Raw genomic sequence first — 25458 nt, forward strand, 5'->3', positions numbered from 1 at the left:
AAATAATGATGTGTGGGCACCAAAAGCATGATCTATATTAGAATAGTCACAATAGAAACACTGGATTTGTCTAACTTCCCAGAGAACAAATACCTGTAGTCACCCTTCAAGAACTAGTTTGTAAATAGTGACAGTGCAGTAAAGTCCATTTAAAAGTCCAGTGAAGTTAACAAGGGAAAGGCAAGGTTATAAACTACTCTAAGCACCACATAAAATTCCTGAAGCCCCAGTAAATAATCTTTTAGTATTTCAGCTTTCTTTTTTTTTTTTTTTGAGACAAATTTGAAGTAGGGGTTTCTAATTTCATTGCAGTGATAATGTACTTAAAATTGAAGGAAAATGGTATAGAGATTTTAATCCGTTTCTCTTTATTACTCTGATATCATGTCCTTTACTGATTTTGCTTTTTACTCAACCGTCACTCTTCTTTTCCCTTTCTTTTATTTGAGCTCACCCAACTAATCATGATATCCTTTATCATATATGACTGCCTTTATTTTTATTTCAAAACTGCACATGAAGAAGAAAGTATTTTAAAAGCATTTCCTTTGAAAGTAGTTGTTATGAACAAGCCTGCTAAACGTCTGCAAATTAAGCTGATAAATTGGGCACCCCACTCTTAGATGGCAGTATGCATCTCAACCCACAAGGTCATGTGGCTCAAATTAAAGCACACACATTTTCCTGGTAAGTTATTTTTTTAGATTAAAAATGTATTCTATATTATGTATTCTACATCTAAATTTGAATAATACAACTGAATACAACAGTGACAAACTCAACTTTCATTGAAATCTTACTCTATGCATGGACTTGAGTTTAGATAGCTCCTGGAATTTAAAGATAAGCTAAATATTTTGGATAATATTGAATGATGATTATTAAACAAGGAAGAATGTTGTAAATCGTATTTTGCACAATAACAATGGTCATCAGTTGTTGAGTTTTTCTAATGAACAGGCAATATCTAATTGTTGTTCCTAATGCTTCCAACCAGTGATTGCTATCATTTTTTTATTGAGTTTTTCTATCTGTAAAATGTGTGTGAGCATGCAATCTCATATGCACTAGAGTACATATTTGCACAAATGTGATAAACATATTTATTATAAAGTGTATTCAAATGTTAATATTAGAAATGATGAGAAAATATAAAGAAAAAGCATCTGGTACTTCATAGATTATCTTTAGCATTTCCTGGGAGAAAGCTCTCATACTAGAAAAGACAACTAATTATGCTGTGTGGCAGAGACCACTGGTAGTCCCCAAGTATTTATTGCCCTTTCCTTCCATAGGATGGGATCTTCAATTTTTACCTGGGCCCACGTCAGCTCAGAATGAAGATTATATACGTTTGGTCATCCATTGCAGCTAGGTGTGGCTTTGTGCCTGAGTTCTAATCCTTGGGATACAATGGGAAATCGTGTTTCCAACTTCTCAGAGGTGCTTTTAAAGGGAGGAACCATGCTGTAATTCGGCCCACCTGCTTCTTGTTATGTCATCACGGAGGCTATGTGCACAAAGGCAACATGCAAGGATGGTAGAGCAAGTAGACAGGGTGCTTAGGTCCACTTAAGACCTTGTAGAGCAATTCAGATTTTCTAGTTCTGGAAACTCACTCATGGACTATTATCAGGGGGAGAAATACATTTCTGTCTTACAAAAGCACTGTTATTTTGGTCTCTGTAAAATGTACATGAAAATATATACTAAATAATACACCATGCAAGACAGTTACTACTCCTACTTGAGGGAAAAGATGAGGGAAAAGTATCAGAGAAGTTAGTTTTCCAAGGTTAGCCAGCTAATGCATGGTAGGATCAAAAGAGCCCAGTGTCCACCCTCTTTCCACTAAAGGAGGCAACCTCCTGTGAGAAAACACTATAAAATCAAGGAGGAAGAAGATATTAGTTGTGCCTAGAAGGACTGATGAGGGCTTCCTGACAGAGGTGATAATTTACTAGGATCTTAATATATGGACAAGGAGGATAAAGCTTTCTAGGCTAATGGAACAGAGCAAACAGCAGGGTGATAAGAAAGCATAGACAAGGCTCAGGAAAAGCTTGTGACTCATTTTTGTTAAGTGATCACTATTGCTTCTTGGCTTTATTTATTCAACATATATTTCAGAGTACCAACCACAAAAGTAGGCACAGAACAAGAGGTACAGCAGTGAAAAAAGATATCTACAAATTCTCAAACACATGCAAAGATGATACTACTGGACCTCATATCAAGCAAACAAGGTCTTCTTAATCAGACTCAGCCTTACCCTTCCAGCCTCATGCTACACTGCTGCTCTAAGCTTCAGCCACACAGAAGTCAGGACATATGAGTTTCCAGATGTATGATCTTTGCCCATACTGTTTCCTCTCCCTAAAATGTATTTTCTCTACTTTGCCTGGATACATCTTACTCTTCAAAGAGCCAGCTAAAATTCTACCTTTCCATGACTTCCTCAAATGAGATGGCTCTTTATAGCATATTCCCTTAAAGCAGTTTATAAACATCTTCGTTCATTCATTTATTCAGCCAGCCAATCCAGCAAAAATATGCCAGTTTATAGAGGTACAATGGTGGGAAAGATGAAGTAAATTTTCCCTCATGTTCTTGAGGTGTTTATGTTCTAAGAAGAAGTATCAGTCATTAGAGAACAGTTATAAGGGGTGTGTGTGTGTGTGTGTGTGTGTGTGTGTGCGCGTGCGTGCGTGTGCATGCGTGCACTTAGCCGTCAGTTATGTCTGAGTTACAAGGTAGCATGAGAAATTCGGGGGCTTCCCAGGTGGTGCTAGTGGTAAAAAACCCACCTATCAATGCAGAAGACATAACAGACATGGGTTCCATCCCTGGGTTGGGAAGATCCCCTGCAGGAGGGCATAGCAACCCACTCCAGTATTCTTGTCTAGAGAATCCCATGGACAGAGGATCCTGGCAGGCTACAGCCCATAAGGCCACAAAGATTTGGATACAACTGAAGTGACTTAACACAAACACATGATAAATTCTATGAAGTGAAAGCAGAATCTGAAGTAGAAGCATCTAAAGGGGACACTACGCCTAACCTTAGCTTCCCTGAAGAAGCATTATTTAAAGCTGAATCCTTTTGGGTGAGTTAGAATGAACCACACTATCACTGTGCATTATCTGCTAGATTCCAATAGACCATGAGAGACAATGCTTTTTAAAAGCATCCTATATGATTAAAGAAACAACACGAGGACTAAATGCTGGCTCAGATTAATTCTAAGTGTGTTACACTGTCTGTAGTGAGTCTCTATAGCTTTATTTCATGCTTCCTGCATGCAATATTTCCTACCCTACCCTTTACCCCAGGTGTCTGCTAGCATCTGTCAAATTTTAGTGTGCATAAGAATCACCTGAGATGCTTGTAAAAACATGGACTCCTTGGCCCTTACCTCAGAGATTCTGATTCTTCACTCCAGAGTGGGGCTGGAGATTCTGCAATTCTAGTAATCTGCCCAGGAAATTCTGAGGCTACCAGTTCAGAGACTGCCTCTTGAGTAGCAATGTCACAGAGAAACTATACAAATCTTTCCCAGGATTTTCTACCTTGTTCTTAAGCTGCGCTGTCAGGCTGAGCTCCTTGGAGCAGCAGCGGCTTCTCTGCCTAGATATGTGCGGCATGTATCTTCAGAGTGACCCACATCCATCAATCACATTCTTCCCTTGGACAACTGTCACTTTCTCACTGCTTCCCACCTTAGGTCTGATATGACAAGCCCACGTGCAGGGAGTGATGGGTATGCTGAGGAACAGTTCTGAGTAGAGTGGCCAGCAAAGTGCCCTCTATAAGGGAACTGCAAGGAAAAAAGATCGAAGTAGATATGTGAACGGATAAGTGGATCAGCTCTCTTCTACCTATTTCTTGAATTTTTAAAAAAGGAATTATTCCAGTTTATATGGGAGTTTTACAATTTCATAGAAATAAAATTATAGGAGAATCAGTGAACTTTTAAGAAAACTTTCAGTATTGCTTGCATTTGCCTCCATGTGTGTCACATAAAAGAACCTTCAAATTTAACAAACATTTAAGGGCCATGAGGACAGGGACCATGTCTTCCATGTGAACATACCCCACAATTTCCTAGGAGAGTGATGATTATTTAGATGATTTAAAAATACTCAAGTAGAAGAAGATGGCAATGAAACCAACTCATAAAAGTAGGGAGGGTAATTATATCATTAATTAGATAATATATAAATAAAACACCTAGAATAAAGTGCCCCTTCAATAAATATTAGTTCCCTTCCTATTTCTTTCTTAATATCTAGAAAAGCTCTGTCCAATAGAACTTTCTGGAATGATGAATATATTCTATATCCACACTGCTGAATATTGTACTCACTAACCATGTTGGCTACTGAGCACTTCAAATGTGGCTAGTAAGACTGAGGAACTTAATTTTAAATTTTATATTATGTTAATAAATTTAAATAACCACACGAGGCTTATAGCTACTGTCTTGGAGAGAACAGGTCTAAAAGTTTGGCCACTAAATATGTCTCTATCTGTTGAACTGATTCTTTTTCCTATAGATACGTTTCCTATGCATATGTTTAAGGAGAACACGTGAAAAGGGCAGTTGACCCAAGTGCAGACCAAAAGGTGTGGTGAAAGAACAAAGACAGCTGGATCTGAATCAAAAAAGGAAGTTTCTGCTAGCTTCTCAAACTTTAATATGTATATAAATCACTGAAGTTCTTCTTGAAAACACAGATTTAATAAGTCTTCAGTGGGAACTTAAGATTCTGTGCTCATAAGCTTCCAGCTAATAATGATGCTGCTAGTCAATGGGTCACATTTCAAACAGCAAAGATCTAGATGGAGGTAGGCCCATGGCCCTACCTAACTGCTATTGGCCCTACAGCTGAACTAGCCATTTCTTGTCTCAGGAACTCCAAATTAAGTCAAAGGCATGTTCTGTTTTATCAAAAGGACCCCTCCACCGAGTCTTATGATGAACAATTATTAAGCATCTTCTATATCCTAGGAAGAATAATAACTTCTGAAAGGCACATATTATTATTCTCATTTAACAAATAATAAAAGAGTGGTTTTGATGGATAATTTGACTTAACCAAAACTCAGGCAAGTACAAACTAGCAGAGGTGGGCTTACAACCCAGTTGCTTCTGAACTCAAAGCCTAGTCTCTCTCATTAGACTTTTGTTACACAAAGTGTGATGCAAAGTGTGATGCACAACTGAACATCAGCTTCACCTGGAAACTTATTAGAAATGAAGACTCTCAGGGCCCATTTCCAAACCTACTAAATCAGTATCTGCTTTTTATGATCTCTAGAAGATTTTTACCTACATTAATATTTGAGAAATACTATGATGTTCCATCTTTTGCCTTTTAGAGCAAAGTAACAAATGGAAAGGGATCGGATGGGTGTGGCAGTTGAGAAATGGATTTAAGTTGGCTAGATTGGACTGTGGACCAAATATTGATAGCTTTGCCTCTATTGCTAAATTCCTATTGCCTGCTGGGCATAGTTAAGCCAGTATGAAGCTGTTTTCTGGCAGATAAGGATTTTTCATTTCTAGATAATACTACAAGTCCAACAGATAAAAATATCAACAACACAGTTTTAACAGTGTTCATGGGAAAAACCACAAAAAGAAACAAACTTGTTTGCTGAAAAGTAAATATACTAAATGGACTTCCCAGGTGGCTCTGTGGTAAAGAATCTGCCTGCCAATTCAGGAGATGTGGGTTTGATCCCTGTGTTGGGAAGATCCCCTAGAGAAGGAATTGGAAACCTACTCCAGTATTCTTGCCTGGAAGAGGAGCCTGGTGGGCTACAGTCCATGGGGTCGTAAAAGAGTCAAACCCAACTTAGAAAATGCACTAAAATCATCAAATTCTTCCTAACTATTTCACCACTAGAGTGGTTCAAAGAAACAAACAATTCTGCTTTCTCTCCATTCATGGATAACTCTGAAAAACCATCCAATTAAAAGTGAATAGTAGCCTAAATCACAAGGGTCTATTATTGTACAAAGTGACTCAAATAAATTCATGCCTAACTGATCAGTTCTATGACCAAGCGCTTGGTCATCCCCTCTCCACAACACAGCAACTTCCTCCTCAGAGGGCTCTTATTTTCGGTTTCCTGCCCCTGGGATCCATCAGAAGTGCCATTTATTAACCTCGCTTAATAACACCTCCTAGTCTCCAGCCCATTCTTTGTCTCCCGACTGAACCTCACTGCTAATTTGATTGCTTCTCTATGTCCCTGAGTCCACATTATCTTTTCTCTCATTTCCTTCTCTTCTCACCAACCTTCACTGACACTGCCAGCCTTTCCTTCGTCTTTTTTATCCCCATTAACTACTCTATTGTCCTCCGCCCCAGAGTTATAGCTCCATCTGCACCCAGTGACCTTTCACATTTAAAGTGCTCTATAAAAATCTCACTGGGGATATTATAAGAATATTATGATGGTTTTTAAATAGCTTTTATATAAATGATCTTCTTGGCAGTCAAATATCAATACAATGGATGATGCTACTAAGGACCCTTAACATTTTTGTAACCTAACTCTTTCCTCTCCTCTCTCTCCCTCACTTTCTTGGGAGGGAAGACACAGTTCTGAAATTTCTGGAACAAATTCCCTTGTCTCCACTATTATTTCTATCTCTGGAAACAAAGTTTCAGACAACGAAGTGTCTCACAGGGAAGTAAAATCATCATACTGCAAATACTTGCTGGATGTTCCTTTTATTTTTCCATATTTTCCCTAAACATCCTCAATAATGTAGACACCCATTCCGTGTATCAGTTGAATCAGGTCCGTTTGATATTTTAATTGTTTATTCTTAATACTTTTAAAGACCAAGATTCTTTCATTTTTAACTATTTTTCTTTTTTTTGTTACAGTGGGTCATATACACATTCTTAGCCATTTTATTCAACGTTTTGGTGAAATTAAACAAGAAGTTAGTTTCCTGTTCAGCAAATATTCACTCCTTCCTCCACTTTGAACTTGGCAATATGACTTGCTTTAGCCACTAGGGTATTTAGTGGATATGATGTGAGCAGAGTCTATAACTGGGCTTGTGTCTTGGGCGTGTCCTCTTTCATCACAATTAAAATAACACACTTTGGGTAGTCATGTCCCACCCCCTGGGCCCCAGAATCAAATATGTGAGGCAGTAATACCCAGCCAACTTGGCAATCTTCAGCCTGAAGCAGCTAGCTCAGCCAACCAGCAAACTCTTATGGAAGAAATAAATACTTACTGTTATACATCATTGGTTTTGTGGTTGCTGGTTACACACCAAAAACTGACTGTTATGTGGAGCAACAGTAAATGGTAAGTCAAACTCTACCATTTTCTAGTTGAGCTAGAATAACTATATCTGTAAGATGAGAGGTTTGCATCCATTGAAATCCAAGTTACTTAACAAGATTCAAAACTCATGATTTTTGAGTCTACCACTTCCCACGGTATATTTCCAGAAAACAGGTCAAAATATAACCACTATGAAATGAACACTAAAGAAGAATGGAGGGAAACAACATTCTAGAACCTCTCTAAATGTGTTCTCCTAAAGCAGGAAGAAGGGTATTTGTTGGGATGGTGTTGATCACAGAACTCAGAGAAGTCTAAGTTAAGGGAGAAGCACTGATATGGTCAAGAGAGGAGGTTTCCATGCCAAGTGGCTCCAGAATGCTACCTTTTCACCAAGTCAGCCTACGGGAGCTGGACTTACAGGTAACACACAGGCTCTACTCACTCTGAACTGCTAAGAACAGAGTATTTTTCATGCCTGTCATAAGACAGTATTCAATACATAACGTGTGATGTGCTGAGTCAGTCGTGTCTGACATTTTTGCAACCCCACGGACTGTAGCCCTCCAGGCTCCCCTGGCTATGGCATTCTCCAGGCAAGAATACTGGAGCGGGTTGCCATGCCCTCCCTTCAAGGGGGTCTTCCCAACCCAGGGATCAAACTCATCTGTTACATCTCCTGCATTGGCAGGCGGGTTGTTTACCACTGAACCACCTGGGGAGCCCTCAGTGTATAATGGGGAAGCATAAAATGATTCAGTGAAACATGGAAACTACGCAGTGTTGAAATGGGGATTTTTGCTTCTTGCTTTTCCCTCACTGATTTTAACTTTCATATAGGGGATTCCTGCTTGTCTGTACTATGTCTCATTTAAGGTCCTAAACTATCATGACCTCATGCAACAATGAGTTTACCTGAGGCATTCATGCTGAAGAACTTCAGTGACCCCTTCATTACTGGCTTCATTAATGTAAAACCACTTACAGAGTTCTAAGATCCCTTAACTTACCTTCCTTTAAAAAAAAAACAGAATTTCCTTTGAATATCTTTTGTACCTTTACTAGACAGTTGCTTAAAACTTTCCTTTGACCACAGATTTCCTCCTGTTGTTTGACTGCTGTTCGCATGTATGGCTGGGAGTCATTTCTGCAAGAATCATACATTTCTAAAACCAAATTTGCTAATTGACAAAATTAATACACTAACTTTTAATGAAATTATTTTTGAGGCGGACTTAGTTAAAATTTGTAATGTAGGTAATATTTTAAAGAAGGAAATATTCTTATGCAAAATGACTGAAATGCTCTGGGGAACTCTGAAATTGTTTCTTCATTAAAAAGAGCTGAAATTATGTGAACAACTAGAACATGAGACAGAAAAGAGGAAAACAAAGTATAGAACACCAGGGAATGAGAAAATAGACCACAAAAGGAACAGTGATTAGTTCAAGGTCACTGAGTGAATCAGGAACAAAGAGGAGGGTTAGACCTATGTCAATCGCAATTGTGCTCAATCTGCCATTTTTCAATACACAATATATTTATAGTTCTGAGACATGGGGGAAGACATTAATATTTAATGTTCTCTTGGAATCTAGCACGTGTTATGAAATCATCAGTGTTTACTGAATAAAACAATAATATACCCTCATTAACTAGAAGTTAACAAAGCATAATTTCACATACATAACTGCATTAAGATCCTCACCAACACCTCGGGGGTTGATATTGCAATTCCTGTCTTATTGATCAATTTAGGTCCAGAAAGAGTAAATGAATAGCTGAACAACACATTGCCATAAGAACTGGGATAGTTTAGCCATATTTAGCAAACTTCCCTAAAGATCCTACTCTTAAGGAAGCTCAAAGAGGGTTTGCATTATGTACAAAAATGTTGAAGATAATTTTTGAAAATCCCTTTGAGGAATTCAAAATCATATATTAAAATTTATATTTAGAGCATGCATTTTGTGATGACTTGGTCAGGTGGGATGGGAGCAGGGAGAGAGGCTCCAAAGGGAGAGGGTATATCTATTTATTTATTATATATCTACATGTATATCAATAACTTTAGATATGCAGATGACACCACCCTAATGACAGAAAGCAAAGAGGAATTAAAGAACCTCTTGATGAAGGTGAAAGAGGAGAGTAAAAAAGCTGACTTAAAACTCAACATTCAAAACACTTAAGATCATGGCATCCAGTCCTATCACTTCATGGCAAATAGATGGGGGAAAAAGGGCAAACAGTGACAGACTTTATTTTCTGGACTCCAAAATCACTGTGGATGGTGACTGCAACCATAAAATAAAAAGATGCTTGCTCCTTGGAACAAAAGCTACGACAAACCTAGACAATGTATTAAAAAGCAGAGACATCACTTAGCTGACAAAGGTCTGTATAATCAAAGCTATGATTTTTCCAGTAGTCATGTATGGATGTGAGAGTTGGATCATAAAAAAGACTAAGTGCTGAAGAATTGATGCTTTTGAACTATGGTGCTGGAGGAGACTCTTGAGAGTCCCTTAGAGAGTATGGCAATCAAACCAGTCAATACTAAAGGAAATCAACTCTGAATACTCATTGGAAGGACTTGCTTCCAATGCTGTGGCCACCTGAAGTAAAGAGCTGACTCACTGGAAAAGAGCCTAATGCTTGGTAAGATTGAGGGCAGGAGGAGACGGGAACGACATAGGATGAGATGATTGGATGGCATCATCAACTCAATAAGCACGAGTTTAAGCAAACTCTGGGAGACAGTGAAGGACAGGAAAGTCTGGTGTGCTGCAGTCCATGGGGTTGCAGAGTCGGACATGACTGAGCAACAGTATAGAACCTAAAGGGATAAGGTGGGGAAGGAAGTGGGAGGGAGATTCAGGATGGGGGGCTACACTTGTATACCTATGGCCAATTCATGCTGATATATGGCAAAAAATTACAATATTGTAATTATCCTCCAATTAAAATACATTAATATTAAAAGTGCTCCTAAAACCAAAAAAAAAAAAAAACCAACAACAATATATATAATTATGACTGATCCGCACTATTGTATGGCAGAAAACAGCACACTAGTGCAATTATTTTCCAATTAAGAAATACATTTTAAAAATACCAAAGAATTGATATTTAAGAGAACAAGAACACTTCAATTAATTTATTATATTTGGCTGATTTTACTAGCTAATTAGTTGGGATACCAATCGAGCATGTTTGTTCAAAATTCTTAGATTTTTATTGATAAATTATTTGTACACGAAAGCATCTGGAAGTTAGTTATAAGAACCCTAAAGAAGACTTTGAAATAATATGGATCTACTGCAAGTAAGCAGTCCTACTTACAAAATCAAGTCTCTGGGCTCTATGTCTACTTCTTCAAAGCATGCTCATCTGCTTTGGATGGTGCCAATGGATATAGTAAAGAGATTTACTATAATAAAGACATAGAATCCTTTTATATATGTATTATATATAATATATACAATAATACATACAATTATATACATGTGTGTGTGTGTGCGCGCGCGCATCCCTCTCCCAAGAGTATTGAAGCCCCTGTGACAAATTGTCTTCCACCCAAAGCTGCATGTTGCCAAGGGGTAAATGAGAAAACTTTGTTCTCAAGCTGAGAGGCAGAAAAGGAGGGAGGGAAAGTAGAAACAAGCAGTCACAAGATCAGAGATAAGTAAGACCGCACACTCTACAGCCAGGACACCCAGGTGCCTTCTTGGTTCAGCTTTTTCCTATGCAATTCCGAGACAGTTACTTAATCTCTTTATTACTCAGTTTTCTCATCTGTAAAATGGAGAAATCAATAGTACCTGTCTCATAAGGTTGTTATGAGGATTAACCGAGTTAATATTTGTTAAGCACTTAAAACAATGTCAGTATACAGTAATCCAGACATTTGTTGTTTAGTCATTAAGTCATGTTCAACTTTTTCGTGACCCCATGGACTGTAGCCCACCAGGCACCTCTGTCCTGGGATTTTCAGGCAAGAATATTGGTGTGGGCTATCACTGCCTTCTCCAGGGGATCTTCCTGACCCAGGGATTGAACCCATATCTCTTGCATTGGTAGGCAGATTCCTTATCACTGAGCCACCAGGAAAGCCCAATCCAGATACAAATCTTTGATAAATAAAGGAAAGCAGAAAGAGTGTGTGAGAGAGAATAGGAACATTATGTGTCTTTAATAATTGCTTTGCTTCCTTCCAACAGAGTCCTTTACTTTCCACAACTGGGGCCACTCGATTCCTAACCCCATTTCCAGCATGACCCCAAATGACTCTTGTTCAGAGAGATTTAAGAAGCCCTAGTTCAGCAGTTCAGGTGATTCAGCATGAAGTCAAGCTTGCTGTTATTCTTGTCCTGACCCTGCGTCCCAGTTTTAATCACTTGTCCCTGTAACCAAGTCCCAGCCTCGTACTCCAGTTCTGGCACCCCGCTCCCCTGCGGCCCAGTCTGGCTTGCAGAATCTGCTCAAGACTTTCAGTTCCTCTGAGGCAGGTATTTCCCAAAGGAGAGCCTTTAGACTAGACATGCTTTGGTTGGTACACATAGAGTTTGAACTTCTGAGAGTTAGTTGCCTGCAAAACTGTATAAAAAATTCAAACTTCTGACTTCTCTTGAAAAATGGAATGATCTGGGAACTCTTGGTCCCATTTCCCTTTGGGACCCATCCAGTGGAGCCAAGTTGCTGCGACATCCCCCCACCTTTGGAAAGTCATGTGCTCTCTATTCCCGACTCTCCCCCTGCTTCCTGATCCATCTGTTTCTGTGATGTGCTCGGTCCTTGTGGGCATTAGAGGTTAGGGTCTAAAACTGAGAATAGCCAGTACTCACCAAGCACTTTGTACTCATTTAATATCAAAGACCACGTTGTATTTGTTCTTGTCCATTATGCCTGCAGCCCTTCTCATTGCCTCAAACCTTTTATTTGCAGGCATCTGAATCTGTCCCATCATTCTAAATTACTCTCCCCTACCGTATCGGTTAGGGCCACTCTTGAAGCTCTGTGAGACCTCCCTAAGTCAACCACTCACCCACACTGTGCTTTGCCCCACGTTTCAGTCACTCCCACCCAGCCAGACTCTGTCGTTGAGAATTTTGGCCATCATAGTGGTTATATTTCAGAATAAGAACCTGGAGCTTTACTGACCTGCCTGTTCCTATTATCTCATGCTCCATGTTTCTATAAAACCATACATCTTATTGTATATTATATATAGATACATATAGATAGACTTTCCCTTCACAAAGTTTTGCTCCAATTCTTATTAGCAGCTTAGCAAAATCCATCAAGTATTTATTGATCACATATTATATCCAGATTACCCAGATTCTATCAAAGAAATTGATTTGGGTATACCTTTACTAAGAAACCCGAAAAGTTTGTTTATCTTTTGACAGACCATTCAATCTCTTTTCAGTGAACACCAAAGAAACTAATAATATTTGATCATAATCAGCTTGTTTTTTCCTCATGATAGACCCTTGTGTTTTACAAAACAATGAATGAAAGAGGAAAATATCAGCATGCCTAAGCTGTTAGAAAATTTCTAAAGAAAATGCACAAAGCTCATTCTATACATCATTTCATGAGATTATCTGGATTGGCTGAAACTGAATATGTACTGTATTTTAAATTCTGTTGATTAAGTTCTACCAGTTTTTAAAGATAGTCTTAATAAAAATGTTACTTACATAAGGAATCGTGTCCAAAGTGTCTGTGTTGACAATTATAGGAGCAGGGCTGGCCTAAAAAAGAGAAGTAGAAAAATTTTTTAAATAACAAGTAGTCTATTCTGAGATAGGATCTGTTAACTTATTTAACCAAGAGCTCAACAATATTTCTTGAGAACCTGCATGGGTACTGTGTCAGCTGCTAGGGGTATAAATGAAATGAATCAGAGTTCCCTTCACCCTCCTTCCTTCAAATATTTGTTTGCTACATTGACCACATAATAAAATGAAGTAAGCACAGAACTGAAAAGGCAAGGACATGAGGATTTGTGCAGTGTAAGAGGCAATGACTTCTAATAACTTTGGCAAGGAGTCAAACATTTCTTTATGAAATGGCTGTGCTAAAGGATTTTGATTTTTTCTCTCATGGAAGCAAAATTAAACCTAACACTATAACTCTTTTCTTTAAACTGGCTTTTGTGAGAACATTGTATACGATGCAAAATAGAAGCATTCACTTTTTGGCATTTTACATATGTTCACCTATTTCATATGCTGGTCACATTTTTTTCTTTATCATTTATATACCTTTGAAAATATGCTTTAGAAACCCTTAGGTAGAAAATTAAAAATTAGTCAAACATGGCAGAAAATTGTATTAGATATGCTAAAGTTCTTTAAAAAAAAAAAAACTACAAAATGCAGCCATTCCTTTTAAAGATGAGTAGGAATCTGAATCTGTGTAAAACTGATATAGGAGTGCTACAAGCCAAGTCATTAGAAAATAAGAGATTGCAATCTATTTGCATCAGCCAATCTGACTTCATGAATATTGAGCAGATCTATTTTCTGGTTTCTAGACTTTTCACAGCAACTTTTCCTTCATCCCCCTAAGGATCTTTAATCTCCTTCCCAAATTGCAGATTTCATTTAGATAGAGGAAATGGTCTCACCATGATTAATCGGGAGCTGTCCTATACTTCACGGTAGTTTGCGCAAGTGCTCAACTTTGGGGACATTTCATTAACTGTGCCCTCTGGAGTTAACAAGAGTTAACAGCTTTCTAATGTCAGTCTATGTCTATGGGATCCTAATCAAAAGACAAAACACATGGCAATCCAGCAGATTTTATAGAACAGAGTTCCAAGTTTTAACTAAAATCATTGGTCATTGAAAACACGACCCTGCTTCACACGTCTACATAGTGGGTCGACTAAATAGTCATGGTTTACTTGTTAACTCCTAATAGCAAGTACCTTGTGGATAAACATGGGCTTTGGAGAAAGTTTCCACTGTAACCTACCCCAAAACTGTTAAGCCTGTAGCATAGGGAGATGAACATGAGGTTTGGAGTCAGAAGACCTGGGCTCAGGTTTGGTTTAACAACTTCCTGATTATATGATTTGGGGGCTCAGCAACTTCTTGGTAATCTGATCTGGAGGTAAGCCCACTAACTCTCTTTGCCTCATTTTCCTTCTCTGTAAAATGGAAATAGAAATAATAACTTTCTAAAAAGGTTGTCTGAAAAATAAATGAGGTGCTATATTTGAATGGGCTTTATAAATGTAAATTTCACAATCAATATTAAATAGTGTTAACTAGCTAATGACCTTAAAGATGGACTATCATAAGGATATAATGTTACTGGATGGTTTGTGCACTGTTTCTGTCCCTGTAATCTCAGTGCTATGCTAGTGCCACAGTTGCACTAAAGAGACCTGATTAGGTCGTGAAAATCACCATTTATTAAATACATATTACTTGTCCATTTATAATAATATGCATACATATCCTCATATAATCTCCACAAAACCATACTGATGAGGCATTATTGTTAATATCCCTATGATACAGATGAGAAAACTGAGGTTCAGAGAAAATGAGAGCTGAGATTTCACAGCAGCCTCTCTGACCTCAAAATCCACTTTTCCACACTATGCTGTTTTATGAGTCCATTACCTAGGGGTCTCTACCACTGGGGTCCTACAGTTATTTGAGATCTCTAACTAGACCAGCCAGTAAGACCCAGGCAAAGCAAAGACCACCTTGAAGGTAAGAAATGCTGCAGGGTCTTGCATAGTAGATGTTGAAAGCCACATCTGGTAATTCCTTGATGGTTTCTGGTTTTTAGTTTTGATGATGCTTCTTCTATGCTTTCTAATTGGCTCCTGGGACTCCCAAAAGACTTCCATCTTGTTTCCTTGACTAGACTACTGAAAACTTTCTGAGTATCACACCCAGTACTTGTATTTCTCCTTGTTATCTACTATACTTTGATCAAAAAATATGCTTTGGTTTGATTTGGGACTTTCAACTCATTTTACCCTCTTATAAATTGCATTCATGTGGTCTGGAAATAAATTTTATACATAGATCCATTCCCTATACAACGCCATTTATCACTTTTGTATGTTTCTGTTGCTACTTTCCATTTCATGGATGTAAATTTGGTCTTTCAGTTAGACACTTGCAACAACAAGGATTATTTATTTTCCTATAATTTTTCACAGCACCTGGGTACACAGAAAGAGCTCAGTAAATACTTAGGAAATATTGACTAAGTGAAGCTATAAAGTATAGTACACAGGAAATATCTCTTTGTAAGATCTGGAAAGCATTTCTGAGATGATCTTATGTTACCAACAAAACTGTGATGACTTTCCAATATCTACTATCATCTTCTTTCTTTAACCAGTCATTAACATTGAATTATCCAGTTTTTTGAAATAATAATTAGTTCATAAATGCAGGATGTAAAGTCTGTGAACCTTGAAGTACAATCTGTGTAATGCGAAAAGCTCACTGTTCCTTCTTGGTGCTAAAAAGATCTAGAAGCGTAGTTAATTCCTACATCTATGACAGTCACTAAAAATGCACGAACAAATGTCTGTGGGTTGTGTGAGAACACACATATATCACATACATCTGACACTGGCAACTCCCTAATGCAAGTGCCAAGGAGACGCCAGGGTGGGCTGTTCTGAATAGCACAATGCCCCCACTGAGCTGCTACATGAGGCTTTCTGAAAACCCCATTGCTCTGCTCCAGAACTCTCAGAGCCCTCCCCCAGACCATTTTCTCTGAAGCTTCTTATAATCTGTCGGGTGCTCAATGGTGCAGAGGAGCAGAGAATAACTGCCCCAAGCGGGAGCAGTACAGAGGACAGGAGAATTCTGGGCATGGCCCATGAATGTGCTTTTCTCACCAGATGCTGTGTTGGCTTGTCCTGCTTCCTGTTTCTTTTCTCGCCTTTGAGACCATGTGAGTCCATGCCTACTTTGGTTTCTGCATATGAAAACCAATTCCCCAGGTACGTTGATAACTAAAGCACTAAGCGTCATCTCCACACTGTCTTGCCATACACACTCTCTCTCTCTCCAAACAGAATATCCTCTTTAGTGAAACCCCTAAATCAAATGGTTGATTTAGCAGATTTCAGCATTTTCCTTTAAGATGCTAACTTCCATTAACTGGAGAGAGTTATCACTACCAAATATGATAAAAGAAGACCTTTAAATCAGAAGCTTAAAGGCTTGTCTGAATGTAAACATAAAGGCTTAAGAAAATGAATCTCACTTGGGTGACCCAAACTATAAGACATGAAGGGCTTGCCTTTTATATTACATTCTCTTCCATGTGGAAAAAGCCAGTTTACAGGAAGGGGGAAGAATAAAGCTAATCAGAGGGAAGAAAGAAGGAAGCAGAGAAAATACTGATACAATCCAAATTAATAGATCAAGTTATTCATAAATTCCTGTTACCTCCCTGTCCTTGAATTCCATGGGATAGTCAAATAGTACATCATTAACTTTGCTCATGATAGGAAATGAAAAACTAAACTTCTATCGCTTGCCACCAAGATAATGTAACTAATAAAGAGTCTTACATAATGAATGCACATTTTCAAAGGAGTTCATTAATTCCCACTGATGTTACATTTGTTAAGTGCCAGATGTGTGAAATATCTCTGACATAAATGGGTAGGTGGTCACCAAGCCAGAGGAAGCCTCTTCAAGCAAGGTATCGGCAGGGGTGGTAGAGAGGCTGGTGGGTCAAATAACACAGTCTGTGAGGCTTATTGCTAATAAGCACAGGCTAACCAGTGGGAAGGTCAGAAGACTGAATCCAGGCCTATACTTAAACTTTTTTTTAAAGTTCTTTTTTGTTTGTTTGTTTTTTAATGTGGACCATTGTTTAATGTCTTTTATTGAATTTGTTACAATATTTTTTTTTTTCTGGCCACAAGGCATATGGGATCTTAGTTCCCTGACCAGGGATTGAACCCACATCCCCTGCACAGAAAGATAAAAGTATTAACCACTGGACCACCAAGGAAGCCCCTATAACTAAACTTTTAAGCAGCAAAGTAGAAACGGAGAGAAACCCACACAGCTAAGTGACCTAAATACACTAGGAACTGAATAAAAACATTGATGTGGCTAGGGATTGTGCAGGGATCTCAGCTGACCTGGAACATGCCAGCAGAAGGCAGCTGGCTGTCAGTAGGCCAACTTAAACAGGAGGTAAAATATGGCAAGAATAACTCATGAGCTGTTTTGGGGGCCCAGCATCTTTGGCTTATCTTCTCAGACTTAAAGAACAAGGCTCCTGAAGAGACAAGAAGTAACACAGGCTCTTTCTACAGTGCGGCATGAAGACTAAAATGGAAGCCACTGAAAATTTTAAAACGAGCCCATTTGTGTGTGTATATGATTGTAGTGAGACAAGTAGAGATCTCAGAAGCTCAAGATAAATATTAGCTGGCATAGACTGACTGCTCCAAGATATCACAGTAATTGTCCTTTAGCTTCATAATCACAAAGAGGACTGCCATCGGGGTGAACCCTAATCAGATCATGTCCCAATTCCAACCAGGGAAATAGAACATGGGGGTTACTACCCACATACCCCATCAGGCCTGAAATAAGAGGTCTGCCATTAAATATGGAATTGGTATGCAAAAAGCCAAACTCAGGATAATTTTATTTTTATTAGGTTTTCTTCCTAATCCTCTATTATGTTGGCCCATTTTGGAAATTCAAAAATGTGATGTGGTTGGGGGTGGGAGGATTCCTGCCTCAGTTCACTGCCTCTAGTTCTCTGCTTTCCTGGAATCCTTTCTCTTCTCTCCTTGAAAGATCTGCAATTGCTTGGTTGAGCATCATCACTACCTGGAATCTTTAGGTAGTGACGATCTTTCAAGTAGATCTTTCAAATCCCGGTGTGTTCTTCAAGTAAGATTAGGACCCTGACAACAACTAGGGATGTGTGACTCCTCCCAACAGATTGCAGGAAAGAAGGAGAGAAAAGAAAGGGTTCCAGTAAAGCAGAGAACTAAAGGCAGTAAACTGAGGCAGGGGTCCACTCCACTCCCAACCACATCACATTTTTAAATTTCCAGAATGGGCCAACATAATAGAGGAACGGAAGAAACCCCATTACAACCAGTTACCTGATATAGTAACACTGGGATGGATAATACTAAAGGCAAGCACTTTACTACATCTGTTTATATTAATTAATTTAATTAACTATCAAATAACCCAATGAGACACTGTTGTTCTCAATTTACAGGTGAGAAAATACAGGTTAGGTAACTTTCCCAAAGCCATACATCTGATAAATCCATCTTCAAACCCAAATAATCTGATAGTCTGGCTCAGAGTTTCTGTTCTTTTTTTCTAAGCTATATTTTATTTTTTAACCGTTAAAAAAATTGAAGCTCAGTTAATTTACAATGCTGTTAGTTTCAGGTGTGCAGAAAGTGATTCAATTATGCATCTCTACAGACACGTGTGCAATGTTCTTTGCCATTATAGTGAAAGTGAAGTCGCTCAGTCGTGTCCGACTCTTTGTGATCCCATGGATTGTAGCTTACCAGGCTCCTCCACCCATGGAATTTTCCAGGCCATTAAAGGTTATCACAAAATACTGAACATAGCTCCCTGTACTATACAGTGGGTACTTGCTTTTTATCTATTTTATTTATAGCAGTGTGTGTGTGTGTGTGTGTGTGTGTGTGTGTTTTAACCCTCCCCACCAGCCAGAATCCATGCTCTTGACAATCACGCTCTACTACCCTTCAGAACGGGAACAAACTCTACCAGAACTCTCTGGATTCTAATGATGACTATTCACCAACACCTCAGAGGCTAGGTGAAAGCCAAATTAGACGTTCACTTCCATCTGGGCTGGTTCCAGAACCCTGCCCTCCTCACTCCAGGCCAGTCAGTGAGCCCTAGTGCATTGTGTGAACAAGACTGTAGATACCTTAGGCTAAGCACAGACACACTCAGGCTGACTGAATCAGGATTTTTTTTTTTTTGAGTAAGTTCCAAAGAAAATCACTGTTAAATGACTGATTGGAGACATATTGATGGCTACATGAGAGAGGAAAAACAAAACAGGAAGAACAAATCCACTCTAGAAATGTAAAACTTTGAAGGTGAGGCCTTAAGAATCATTCTACCCTTCATCTTACAAATATGAAATGGAGACAGAGAAAGGAAGTGGCATGCCCCAGAGCTCATAATCGTTCAGTATCAAAACAGAAGATAGGATGACAGCAGCAACAAGAATGACAATAACAAAATATTAAGCACTCGTTGAAGATGACTATGTTCCAGCAGTTGTGATAAATACTTGAGATACATCAGTGCATTTACTTCTCAAGATATCCTAAGGAAAACCTTATCATTCTCGTTAAAAATAATAATAATAATAATAAGGCTCAAAGTGGCTAAACCACTTGCCTGACGTCAGAAATTCTAAGAGGTACCACAGTGTGAAAGTTGCTCAATTGTGTCCAACTCTGCAACCCCATGGACTATACAGTCCATGGAACTCTCCAGGCCAGAATACTGGACTGGGTAGCCTTTCCCTTCTCCAGGGGATCTTCCCAACCCAGGGATCGAACCCAGGTCTCCCACATTGAGGGCAGATTCTTTACCAGCTGAGCCACCAGGGAAGCCAAAGAATCCTGGAGTGGGTAGCCTATCCCTTCTCCAGGGGATCTTCCCGGCCCAGGAATCGAACCGGGGTCTCCTGCATTGCAGGTGGATTCTTTACCAGCTGAGCTACCAGGGAAGCCCCAAACCGGGTGTCCAACCCAGGCTTTTCCAAGCCCAGAACACAAGCTGGCTCCTGATTCCTTCTCCTGAGATTTTCCAGGTAAGGCTTAAAAAAAAAAACAACAATGCAGTTATTTTCTGCCCTGAAAATGGCTAGTTTCTCTTTCCCAGTCTGAAGAGAAATTTCTCACCATACTGACTCAGATTCAACTCCCCAATTCTCTGAGGGTTTCTAGGTCCCTATATCACTTTCAAAACCCCACTTAAAAATGGGACAATGCTATTTTCCAGTTAACCTATTTCCTAAGGAGTTAGCTAGGGGAATAACGCACATGAAGTGAAAGAGATGTGCTCCATAGCTGTAAGGTTATGTTATTTATTACTGCGGTGGTTTTTCGCTTTTCGGGATTTTCTCTTCCTTTTCACATTGCCTCTCTGGAAGAGTCATTACCGATAGTAATACCAAGAGGCTCTGGCCTGTCACCTCATTTGCCCTGACTGACCCTGCAGGGACATAGGACAACTCCCCTCAAAGGGGAGAACGCTAGGTGGTAACAGGTGAGGGGGTGAGTGAGCAACGTAAGGGCCCAGGGCTGAGCTGGCCAGGGCGTAACTGTGGGTTAATGTCCTTGGAAAGAAGTCTCAAGAGAGCAGCTTCGGAGGAAGCCAAGACCCTGGTTCTTCTCCCCAGCACTTAATAAAATGCTGGGATGATTATCCACCTAGCTTATCACCAGACAGGTTCAGAAAATAAGAAGAAAGAGTGTCAGATATATGTTTGCCTTGAACTCGATTCAACTCTACTTGCCCAAACTCAAATACTAAAAATAATAATATCCCCATTTTACAGAAAACTGAGGTACATAGATGTTAAGTAATTTGTCCAAGGTCATCAGGGCAGTAACAGCAGGGTCAAAAGTCGAACCTATTAGTCTGGTTTCAAAGTGGGTAACACTTGACTACAAAACATTGGCTTCTGTTTCCTATTAAAAACTGGTAAGTGTCCAGAAGTCTGTTTTAGTCAACACACATTCTTTCACTGATCTTTGAAAAATACACTGCAAATATATCTTCCCCTTGGATTAAAGTAAGAACATATCTGCTTGATCCTCCTAAAAATGCAAGGTAGTATAATCTTCTGCAAAAAATGAATGATATCCTAAGGGTCTTAGTTAGATTGCATGGGGCACCTCTTTAACCCAAGAGCAGAAAAGATGGGCCAGCCTGGAGAATGAGGCACAGAAAGTAAAGACCCAGAACTAAAGAGTTGCCCTTCCTTTATAAGTTTTCTCTAGAATGAATCTAACTTGACGCCACAGACAAAAATTGCTTGCACTGTTAGTTACGAAGACTCTTCAAACCTCCATCCTACAGTCTGTCCACATAACCTCTTTGAACTTAGCATACAAGGCTAAAATAAATGACTCACTAAAACTAGGTCTGTAGATCATCACTCAAACTGAACTAGATATTATATTAGATTGGCTACCTATATCATGTTTCATAATTTAAGAAGTGTGTCCATGTGCATTAGATCATTTCATTCCCACAAGCAGAGGAAAGGGAACTATCATTCATTGACCAATGCCCACTGTGTGCCAGGAAATATGGCAAGATTTCTATCTGTGCTTTTTATCTATTCTTCACAGAGCCCCAGAGGGACTGGTAGAATTCTACAGATAAGTAAACTGAACCTCAGAGTGCCTGAGTGAATTTCCCAAAGTCAGACATCTAGAGAAAAGCTGACATTCAAACCTAGGTCTTCTGACTCTAAACCCCATTGCTGTACCCCATTATTCATTCACGGTGCCATAAATCCCACTGATGTACTCTTGAGCATTTACAAATCTAACTGCTTCATTTGTGTGTGCAAATGCCCTATGAAGAGTGTACCAAAAATGGAGTCATTAGCTCAAATATCAGATGTGGGTTGGTCAATGTGCCCCATGCCACAATCACAATACCTGCTTATTTCACTGTTTCACTTGCATGGTGTTATTCCTGGAAAGAACTATGTGGATACCAAATGCTCCATGTTGTGAAGCCATCAAAGAGCTATACTCTTCCCAGTGCAGGTGTATTTTTCCAGTTTCAGGTATCAGAATTCTGAGCAAGCTGTCAAACACCTGGTTCATCACCACTTCTTCTGTAGTATCTGGATCAGGGCCTTGCCCACAGTGGGTGACCTATCAATGACTTCTGTTTATTTCCCTTCTGTTGTCTCCTTTCTTCCACTGGGACATAACTCTAACTACTCCAAGCAGACACCTTGTTGATGCCTACCATAAGGTCACTGTTGACATTTCTTTCGTCCCCGCCACATCCTGAAGCAACCACCATCCCCTTTCTTATCTTCCTAACCAAACTCCATCCACCCTGCAAGGACAATCTAAAGTCCCAGACTCTCTGTGAGAGCTTCCTCAATCCACGGCAGGTGTCAGTCTATCCATCCTGCTCCTCCCAAATTTTAAAACATTCATCAATTGAACTACAGTTCACATTAAACTATAAATATAGTAGAAAAGAAGTTATGTCAAAGCACCAAGTTCTGCCATTCTTAACGAACACTTCTTTCTGTTCTTACACGTGTTGACGGTTAAGTGGCTCATGCATGATACTTTTAATCTCCTTGACGAAACCACTGTGATGGCAGGGCCCTCATCCTACTTCATTTCTTCACCAGCCATTTCCACCAACACTCCTAACAGTGCTTAGCCTACAATATACTCAAAAGATGTTCGTTAACGGGTTTTTGGCATATGTGCTCAGTCGTGTCCTACTTTTTGCGATCCCATGGACTACAGCCCACCAGATTCCTTTGTCTATGGAACCTTCCAGGCAAGAAGACCTTTGGAACTAGAACCACAGCAACAAGAGATAAGGAACCTAAATGTCCATCAACAGATGGAGGGATAAAGAAGATGTGGTACATATACACAATGAAATAATATTATTCAACCATAAAAAAGGAACAAAATTGGGTTATTTGTAAAGATGTGGATGGACCTAGAAAGTCAGAGAGAGAGAAACAAATATTGTATATTTATGCATATATGTGGAATCTAGAAAAACGGTATAGATGTAACCATCTGCAGGACAGGAACAGAGACTCAGATGTCGAGAACAGGTGTGTGAACATGGGGATGGGTTGGGGGGATGAATTGGGATATTGGGAGGGACATATACACATTATCATGTATAAAACAGATGGCTAGTGGGAACTTGCACAGGGAACTCAGTCCGGTGCTCCGTGGTGACCTAGAGGGCTGGGGTGGAGAGGGGTGGCGGGCAGGCTCAAGAGGGACAGGGTGTTTGTACACATAGAGCTGATTCTCTTTGCTGTACGGTAGAAACCAATACAACATTGTAAAGCAACCATAACCCAGTTGAAAGAAAAAAAAATAAATAAAAGATTGATGAGAAACCTGTGAGATGAAAGTGCAACGGGTAGAAGGAGGTAACTGCCCTCTGGTGACAAGCCGCTGTGCCACACGGCCAGCGCTGTTGATGGGAGTGTCCGGAGCTGCCAGGCACTGCAGACCATGCTATTCTGAACCATGGCATGTAATTTAAGGAAAGTTATAAACAGAAAGATTCTTCCATGCCTACCATATGCTGGTCCTTTACACTCATTCTTTGCTACTTCTCATTACAAGCCTCTGAGTTGCATGCTACAATTATGCTCATTATGCAGATAGGGGAAGTGAGGCATGAACCTGTAACGAAATTGCCCAAGGTCACAAGACTTCAAAATTAGTGGAGCCAAGACTCACTCTTTTTCACTCCGAGTCCATTGGAGCAAGGGAATGTTCCCTGCTCTAATTTATTACCTCACTGTGCATTCTAGAAGTTGGGGAGGTGGGAGGAAGCATGGAATCTGGTGAAAAAGCTAAGGACTCAAAACATTGTGAAAAAAGTAAAATGGCATCCTAAGAATTTCTTGAATTTTTCAGGTAAGTGTGAAGATATATCCCCAAAATCCATCTCAAACAGCATTTATTTGAAGTCTCATGTTTTATCTTTTTAAAAATTCATGTAGCTTTTAATATATTTTACTGCATATCCATCCATTTTTTTAATATTAAAATGTTTCAAGTTATTTATAATGGGGTCAACCTGACATCTCAGGTAGGTCCTGCATGGCTCTCAAAAATCATAGATATGCACCACTGCTATATTTAAAATGGATAACCAACAAGGATCTATTATATAACACATGGAACTCTGCTCAATGTTATGTAGCAGCCTGGATAGAAGGGGATTTGGGGGGAGAATGGATACATGTATATGTATGGCCAAGTCCCTTCCCTGTCCACTTGAAACTATCACAACATTGTTAATGGGCTATACCCCAATACAAAACAAAAAGTTAAAAAAAAAAGAAAAAGAAAAAAAAATCAGGTACTCTAGCTCCCTGGAAATAACCACAATCCAGCCACGGGATTATGTCACTGGCATAAAGATGGATGATGGGGAATTAGGAGATCTCAGTTTTAGACCCAGCAAATTCTGTATCTCAGGATGAAAAGTCAATACAGTGAGCCTCCCAATTTATTTTTATATTTGAGGAGTAAAGAGTGAAATGGATAACCTCTAAGAGTCTGTCTCATCAAGGATCTGATTTCATTCATCATAGATTTTGATCTGCTGGGAAATATTGGAAAGAAGGCAGGATGCTATACAAGTCACCGTTCTGGATAATGATGACCTCTGCTCTTATCATTCAGATACAGAAAGTCAGAAGACATGGCATTAAGAAAGGCATGCAAAAAATAAGACAAAAGTCGAATCAGGAAAAGATCAATAATAAAAGTATCTTCTAATTAACTAGAAAAAGGATGAGGTTTTGTATGTCTTAAACGAGGCACCTTAAAAAAGCTATTTATGATTATTTTCATAATCTATATTTTGTATGATATTTAGAGCCTAGATTCTTTTTAATGAAGCAGTTAATTTTCTGCCCTCATGACCATGCAATTAGTGGCAAAGAATTCTCTGCCATATTAAAGAGTCAAAAAGATTTGAAGTGAAACAGAAAATTATCACCAAGCTCTTTCTTCCATTCTTGCCTTTCTCCATGTGCTATAAGCCTTAACTCTAAGGTTTCCTAACATCTAAGGTCTGTTTTCATTTTTACCCCCTACTAACCATAATTTGACAGTAGATCATATGCTCAAAGTTTAAAATGTAACAGTCATGGAGAAAGTCTTAAAATATTTCATATCTAGAATATTTGTGTGTGTGTGTGTGTGTGTGTGAGAGGGGGTAAAATGTAACGCAGAAAGATGAAGAGGAGGTGTGAGTTTGGTTTACTGCTTCACTACTAGTAAGAGATAAGGTGCTTATGTTCCTGTTGTGTCTGAAAAATGTTTCAATACC

At 39.1% G+C, this 25458-nt stretch overlaps 1 protein-coding gene across 31 annotated transcripts in view; it reads right to left on the reverse strand.

Annotated features, from left to right (window-relative positions):
* The window catches only part of DLG2 (discs large MAGUK scaffold protein 2), a 2231561-nt gene that overhangs the window by 851731 nt on the left and 1354372 nt on the right, over nucleotides 1-25458 (reverse strand). For 30 of the 31 annotated variants that reach the window (XM_043918879.1, XM_043918871.1, XM_043918860.1 and 27 more), the window contains one exon: nucleotides 13030-13083. In XM_043918879.1, the coding sequence (XP_043774814.1) occupies nucleotides 13030-13083 (54 nt within the window). Of the gene's footprint in view, nucleotides 1-13029; nucleotides 13084-25458 lie in introns of those variants that run through there. The other variant, XM_043919105.1, reaches the window with a different exon arrangement.

This window comes from Cervus elaphus, chromosome 2, assembly GCF_910594005.1.
Source record: "Cervus elaphus chromosome 2, mCerEla1.1, whole genome shotgun sequence".
NCBI classification, from domain to species: domain Eukaryota; kingdom Metazoa; phylum Chordata; class Mammalia; order Artiodactyla; family Cervidae; genus Cervus; species Cervus elaphus.